This window comes from Colobus angolensis, unplaced genomic scaffold, assembly GCF_000951035.1.
Source record: "Colobus angolensis palliatus isolate OR3802 unplaced genomic scaffold, Cang.pa_1.0 Scaffold30, whole genome shotgun sequence".
NCBI classification, from domain to species: Eukaryota; Metazoa; Chordata; class Mammalia; order Primates; family Cercopithecidae; genus Colobus; species Colobus angolensis.
In genome coordinates, this window is record NW_012116266.1 from 6,919,490 (window position 1) to 6,927,687 (window position 8,198).

General features: G+C 44.1%; 1 protein-coding gene across 1 annotated transcript in view; it reads right to left on the reverse strand.

Annotated features, from left to right (window-relative positions):
• Nucleotides 1-8,198, reverse strand: part of KIAA2012 (KIAA2012 ortholog) — a 130,047-nt gene that overhangs the window by 63,807 nt on the left and 58,042 nt on the right. The window contains 1 exon segment of the mRNA XM_011950003.1: nucleotides 5,408-5,476. Within this exon segment, the coding sequence (XP_011805393.1) occupies nucleotides 5,408-5,476 (69 nt within the window).

Here is an 8,198-nt window from a genome sequence, read left to right on the forward strand (position 1 = left end):
GGTCTCGAACTCCTGACCTCAAGTGATCCACTTGCCTCAGCCTCCCAAAGTGCTGGGATTACAGGCGTGAGCCACTGCGACTGGCCTTATGCTTCTTTATAGTTGTGATGAGAAGACAACACAAATGTCTGAAGGGTGATTAAACAGAAAATACTATTTATGAATTATTAGTTAATGAAAGTTATAATTTTTTGATCATTCTGACAGAAGAAAATTTAATCTTCTAAACTTTAATATAGGTTGAGAAATATAACTCACACACAAAATCCTAAGATCTATACCTGCTTTAAAATGCATTGTGCTAAGTATTACTTCACTACTTGGGCAAGGTCCTGATCCCTCGTGCATATCATGCATTAAGTGAACAGCAGATCCTGGCTACTTGGGAAGGACACATCCTGAGAATTTTAAGAATCCTTAGATTTGTGAATACCCCTAGTGTGTATCTATTGGTAATAGAACTAAAGAAGAATTGAAAAAAGAGAGAGAGTTCTTCAGACTCTTAATGAGACTATAAATAAAGGCTTAGTGTGATTTATTAAACTATTTTTTTGGCAGAGAACCATCACATTGTTAGACCATTTCACTTTCTTTTACTTCCATCATGAGTCCCAGCAGTCAGCTTTTTTTTAGGGCCATTAAAAATGCATGAGTGTGTATATATGTATATATAAAGAAATCAATGTTCTTCTGTTGAAAAGTAACTGCACAAGAGCTATTGCATATGTTATAATGAATTATAGACCACAATATAAGATGTGTGAGTGCTGCGAGGCTGGCTAGGCTCACTCACTAGCTTAGTAATAGTCTTCTGTCTCCCAGCCTTGCAATATCAATGATTTGACTTCATGCCTCTGTAAAATGACAAATTGTGTGGGTCCCTGATGTTTTATTTATTTTTAATTTTAATTTTTTTAGAGATAGGGTCTTGCTATGTTGGCCAGGGTGGTCTTGAATCCTAGCCTCAAGTAATCCTCCCACCTTGGCCTCCCAAAGTGTTGAGATTACAGTCATGAACCACCACACCATGCCAGTTCCCTGATTTTTGAGGTCATTTCAAATAGTTGAAATCAACCTTCATGTCCACAAATACCCAAAGAAGTCTAGCATCTACACAATCCTTTTAGAATCCTATCACTTTTACCTGAAAATATTAATTAAAATGAAATGATCACAAAGAAAACAAAAAATTGTGAAAACTCTAGGCTCATGCCTGTAATCCCAGCACTTTAGGAGGCTTAGGCAGGTGGATCACCTGATGTCAGGAGTTCGAGACCAGCCTGGCCAACATGGTGAAACCCTATCTCTACTAAAATTACAAAAATTAGCTGATTATGGTGGCATGCGCCTGTAATCCTACCTACTAGAGAGGCTGAGGCATGAGAATCACTTGAACCTGGTAGATGGAGGTTGCAGTGAGCCAAGATTGTGCCACTGCACTCCAGCCTGGGCAATAGAGTGAGACTCTGTCTCAAAAAAAAGAAAAAAAAACGTACGAAAGCTCTATAGGTGTTCCAATGAATAGATGTTTTAAATTGGTCTTTGAACTTGGTTCCAGGGGGATATCAGGTATTTTATTTATTTATTTATTTGTTTTTTGAGATGGAGTTTTGCTCTTGTTGCCCAGGCTGGAGTGCAATGGTGCGATCTCGGTTCACTGCAACCTCTGCCACGGCAACCCTGCCTCTGGCAGGAGAAGCAGTTCTCCTGCCTCAGCCTCCTGAATAGCTGGGATTACAGACAGGTGTGAGCCACTGCACCTGGCCCAGATATTTTCAAAGTAGTATTATATCTATTCCCTTAGCAACAAATGGGGAATATTAAGCACAAAGTGATGTAAAAATGTTTTTGTTAAGGTCAGTGGGCAAATCAAGGGAACAAATAAGGTTCTAAGTTGTGAAAGAGGCACACTATGCCTATATGTGGAATGCATTTTCCTGCAGAGACTGTTTTGCATAGTGATTAAGTTTCCAAGTCAACCTGAAAAAAAAAAAAAAAAAAGCCTGTTTCACCCATATTGTAGCTAAACCTTTCAATCATTAAATGCTTATGCTGCACTGACAGTAGGTGTGTGTTAGCAGCATATTACCAGGTAATAGCGTTGCTGGTGGGCCCCTGCTCTTAAAAAGATTGCAGTCTAGTGACTGAGTGTGGTGCCTCATGCCTGTAATCCCAACACTTTGAGATGCTGAGGTGGGAAGATGGCTTGAGCCCAGAAGTTGGAGACCAGTCTGGGCAACATAGTGAGACCCCATCTCTACCAAACAAATAAACAAACAAAAAAGACAGGCATGATGGCAAGCACCTATAGTCCCAGCTACTCAGGAGGCTGAGATGGGAGGATCGCATGAGTCCAGGAAGTCAAGGCTGCAGTGAGCTGAGATCCAGCCACTGCACTCCAGTCTGTGCAACAGAGGGAGACCCTGTCAAAAGAAAAGAAGAGAAGAGAAGACAAGAGAAGAGAAGAGAAGAGAAGAGCAGAGAAGAGAAGAGAAGAGAGCTTGCAGTCCCATGGAGAGAAAAGTCTAGTCAGTGGCCAATGCAGTGAGTGAGCCGCTGTGACTGTAACTGGGTAAGCATGGTTCATTGTGCACATGTGGAGGGTGGGTGTCACCCTATCGGCAGGGATGGGGGGAGGGCGAGGGGAAAGCAGAAAACTCTTCATGGGGAGGTCAGTTTGAGAACTAAATCGGGAAGTGAAGGATTAGCAGGAGTTAACTAGGACAAGGGGTAAAAGTCGGGGATAACAGAAAGTAGAATGGTGGTTGCCAGGGGCTAGCGGAGGGAGAAGGGGGAGTTGTTTAATGGGTATAAAGTTTCAGTTTTGCAAGATGAAAAGAGTTCTGGAGACTGGTTGCACAATAATATGAATGTACTTAACACCACTGGACTGTACAGTAAAAATGGTTCCGATGACAAATTTTATGTTATGTGTATTCTTCCGCAATTAAAAAATGTTGGATAGGAGGAGATGAGGAACTGTGCTCCAGGCAGAGGGAACAGTATGTTCTAAAGCTTGGAAATAGGAAGGAGATTTGCATTAGTCCAAGGTCTTTTAGTTACTAGGAATAGAGGCAAGAAGGATCAAAACGTTCTCTTCTTTTCCTGGATCTAGAGCTTGCTGCGAGGCCCCCTGTAAAAGGCTAAGTTAGCCTTTGGTGTGCTGTCATGGCCTCTTCTGTACTTTTCTCCTTCTAGTGTCCCCTTCTCCATGCAGCTGATGTTCTGCTGTTCATCCGAGCCCCCTGGGGCACTCCATGGGCCAGGCATGTTTCAACCCTTAAAGCTCTATGTACTTCCAAATTACTCACCTTTGTTTCCACCCCATCAGAATTTTTAGTCCCTCAGAGCAGCTGTTCCTAGCTAGGCTGCAAGAGAGCAACTATCTGATTAAATATACTTTTACTAAAGTGTGACAGACTATTCACCTCTCTGAAGTTTCAGAATCTTAAGATGATACTTCTTAAATCAAGGTAAGTCTTTTATTGGTGAGATTTTAATGGTAGAATGAAGAGAAATGGTAACATTTTAGGTGCTATTAGAAAGAATATTTTGGTTTGCAGAGCTAGCCTGTAATCAGGCTTATCTTGCTTGAAAATTTGTTTCAGGACTTTGATTCTCCCAAACTGTTACCTTTTTTTTATTCCAGCTTCTCCTCTTCTCCCTATGATATCTCTGAAAGTTGCAAATCCTTTTTAGTGTTACCCACAAAAGGGTGTCTGATGCTGAGTAGGGGGAATTGGAGGGGGAAACAGAGGTTGGACAGAAGCCATTTGTTTGCATGGGTCATTACTAAGTCAAGGACTTCCTAAACTCTCATATGTTGTCAGATGGAATTGCCCCTCTTTAGACTGATGCCACTATGAACCATGCTTAGTCATAAATATATAGGTTCCTTGGTTTCAAATCCTAACTTCACTACTTTGTGTGACCTTGGGCAAGTCACTTAACCTCTCTGAGCCACATTGTCCTGATGAAAAATGAAGATAATAATAGGATTTATCTCCTATCGTTGCTGTGGGGATGAAATGAAATAATGAATGCAAAGCACTCAGCATGATGTTTGGCATATCAGGGATATATAACAACAGTAGCTGCCACCACCACCACCACCAACATCATCATCATTTTTACTGAGGGCTCCTATTTAAGAGCTGTTCTGGCCCAGTTCTAACCAACGCATGAGACTGAGCAAAAACGGCACGGAAACTCTTTCTACTTTTGTCAGGATGTCTGCCCAAGGAAGATGGCGGGGGGAATGCAGAGGGCCAGACTCCCAGGTATTTCTCTGTTTACAGATTTTGAGATTGGCAAGGATATGATTGTGCATTTTCTCTTAGTTTTGCAATCTCCTCTGGCACAATCTTTCCACCCTGATTTGCCTACAGCCCTTAATCTGTGGCACTGCCTCCTGCCTGTTCCTTCAGCAGCTTCTTCATGCAGGATTCATTGCTGCCCAGCCCCAAAAGAAGCAGCCAGGAGGCCGGGAGTGGTGACTCACGCCTGTAATCCCAGTACTTTGGGAGGCTGAGGTGGGCGGATCATGAGGTCAGGAGTTTGAGACCAGCCTGGCCAACATGGTAAAGCCCCGTCTCTACTAAAAATACAAAAATTGGGCAGGTGTGGTGGCAGGCAGCTGTAATCCCAGCTACTTGGGAGGCTGAGGCAGTAGAATTGCTTGAACCTGGGAGGCAGAGGTTGCAGTGAGCCGAGACCGACAAGAGCGAAACTGCATCTTGGAAAAAAAAAAAAAAAGCAGCCAGGAAGACCACACACATTTCTCTGTTAATCAAAGACTATTTTTAGGCGAGAAAGTCTCCAGGTCATCATCCTTTCCTTGGTCTGAAGCAGCAGCAGCCACATCTGTGGGTGGAGGATGAGCTACAAAGTCAACCTGTACTCCCAGTGTTTGCAGATCTCTCCACGGGGGAAGTGAAATAGAAAAGGAATCTGAGGAGAGGCAGACCTGGCCTCATTCCTCTATTGAAAATACAAGCCTGAGTCTTTCCCAGATCGGCTCCTAGCTTGTGGTGTGTGCAGGGTGAGGGATGCACAACTCCAGGGGAAAATGTCTACCTCATTATTTAGGGAATTGTGCAGTGGATTACCTTCAGGACCCACAGGACATCCCTGCAAATTATCCTTCCCCAGGCCAGCTAAGCATAAGCACTTGGTTCCATCCGATGTCTCTTCCTCACTAATATTTACACTCAGACCACAGGGCTGCCCATGAGTAACTCATGAGAACAACACATCTCTCAGGCTTTCCAAGAAGTAATCCTCTCTGCTACTTATTGGTATATTTGGGGAGAAATTGTGGGTTTCTGGAGGTCTATATATGAAATAATATGATCATGAGTCAAATTACATAGAGAAGTAGAGGTAACTTTTTAGGGGAAAAGCTTACCTTTTAGGAAATGCTGACTACTAGGCCCTTCCTCTTCATGGCTGATATTTGAATTGACAGATTCACAGGCTGAAAAACAATAAGATATTTTATCTGAGAGAGGGAAAAAGTCTTGTAAAAATTTATTCCCTTATCCGAAGACAGAAGAAAACATGAAGTGGTTGCCTCGATGTTTAAGCTTTGCAAAGAATTGGATTTTTTGTTTTTGTTTTTTGTTTGTTTTTACTTTTTGAGATGGAGTCTCTTTCTGCTGCCCAGGCTGTAGTGCAGTGGCACGATCTGGGCTCACTGCAACCTCTGCCTACCGGGTTCAAGCAATTCTCCTGCCTCAGCCACTTGACTAGCTGGGATTACGGGCATGTGCCACCACGTCTGGCTAATTTTGTGGATTTTTAGTAGAGGTGGGGTTTCATCATGTTGGCCAAGGTGGTCTAGACTGCTGACCTCAAGTGATCTGCCCACCTCAGCCTCCCAAAGTGCTGGGATTATAGGCGTGAGCCACCACACCGGCCTTGAATTGGATATTTTTGAAAATCCACAGATGATATTCTGGAGAGAAGGTTGATCTAGGATTAAAAAAGCATTGAGGAAAATAAGGTTTTTATCCAAGATGTTTAAAGGTAAAATTCTGTAGGGTCCATGATGATAAAATTCTGTAAGGAGAACTTTTGACAAAACAAGATCATGAAACAGTTAACGTTAGACACATGCTGCAAGATGCCCAGATTTGAACAGCAGCTGTGTCTCAGTGTGTGCAGCCATGGGGGATGACAGACAAGCACAAAAAGCCCCCCTTTCCGATTGTAGCACAAACAGAGTGTTGGACCAGGGGAGCCAGGAGGGATTCTAGTCCGTCTGATTCTAGCCAGAAGACAGACAGGCTTTTTCACAGCCCCTGATGAATTTTTTTTTTTTTTTTTTTGCGATCTGCTAGTCACCTGGGGTGAGAATTATTCTCTTAGCTGTCCTTGTCAGTCAAAATGAAAATTAGTTAGAACAATGCTGTCTTAATGACTGATGAGAATTACAATGACAGACTTGTGAAAGTTAAGGGAGAGGTAATAGCAAAGAGGTCAATTGCGTGGGTCCTATATGAAGGGTTTTTTTTTTTGAGACGGAGTTTCGCTCTGTCAGCAGGCTGATGTCAATGGCACAATCTTGGCTGGCTGCAACCTCCATCTCCCAGGTTCAAGCAATTCTCCTGCATCAGCCTCCCAAGTATCTGGGACTACAGGCGCCTGCCACCACACCCAGCTAATTGTTTTGTATTTTTAGTAGAAACAGGGTTTCACCATGTTGGCCAGGCTGGTCTCGAACTCCTGACCTCAGCTGATCCACCTGCTTCTGCCTCCCAAAGTTCTGGGATAACAGGCGTGAGTCACTGTGCCCAGCGGGAGGAAAGGTTTTTAAAGGGAAATTTGGTGTGTTTGTATGAGAGGGAGAGAGAAGCAGAGACAGAGAGAAGGGAGAGGGAGATGTGAAATATCAGGGAGAGGGCAATAGAGAAGAAAAAAAGGAATCCTAGAAAATTCAAACCGGAAGGCCGGGCGCGGTGGCTCAAGCCTGTAATCCCAGCACTTTGGGAGGCCGAGACGGGCGGATCACGAGGTCAGGAGATCGAGACCATCCTGGCTAACACGGCGAAACCCCGTCTCTACTAAAAATACAAAAACTAGCCGGGCGAGGTGGCGGGCGCCTGTAGTCCCAGCTACTCAGGAGGCTGAGGCAGGAGAATGGCGTAAACCCGGGAGGCGGAGCTTGCAGTGAGCTGAGATCCGGCCACTGCACTCCAGTCCGGGCGACAGAGCGAGACTCCGCCTCAAGAAAAAAAAAAAAAAAAAAGAAAATTCAAACCGGAAAAGACTTAGAGATCTCTTCTAGTCTACCTAGCCACCAAACTCATCTCCAAATAATTCTATTTATTTATTTTTTTGCTTCATTGTCTCATTACCGATAACAAATAGACTAGAGAGGATGCCAAGAAAGAATGTTTGGGTCTTATTGATTTGCTAAACTGCGGTGGGGCTTGGCAAAGCCTGCCTCTCGGTGCTCCTGCATCTCAGGGCACACACACCGTCACGTGCACGCGGATGGCTGAGGCTGAGCAGGCGGCCTGGGATTCTGAGCATCAACACTGGAGAGAGGAAAAGCCGTAATTAGTGTTAATTGTTGACCCTATGGTTCAAGAATAGATGCTCTGGAGAATGGGAAATGAGAACAAACGTTAATTATTGAGTAGGGACCTTGGAGACAGACACTCTGGATTAAAAGGAGAGAGATAAATTGCATAATGAATGTTAATTTTCCCTCAAAGAATTGAGTGGTCGGCGGTTGAAAGGGAAAAAGAGGCTAAAAATCAGTCATGAAAGAGAAAACTCTGTGTGTGTCAGGTGAGAGGGTGGAGGAGGGTTACACAAACACTGTCTGTCACCGCCACCGCCCTGCCCTTTGCCTCGTAGCTCCCAAGAAGTTTGGTATCAGGGTTTTCCTTAGAACTCATTATTTACCACAGCTGCCTGCTAGGAAGCGCAACCATTTCCCCTACAGCCCAGGAGCCAGAAAACGGCCACACTGCATTGCTGACAAGCTGAGAGGCATATGGCATGGGGATCTATTTTTTCCTGTGTGCTGGTGGGACTGACTTGGCTTGAGGGAGGCTGCCAGAGCTGTGGCCCTGTGGGTGCTGCTGTGGGGACAATGTGGGCTCCAGGCCCTAGTTGTTGTTTTAGCTTACTTATAATACAGGAGACACACATGTCCCCCTTTCCGAAATAACCTTCTTTTTTTTTTT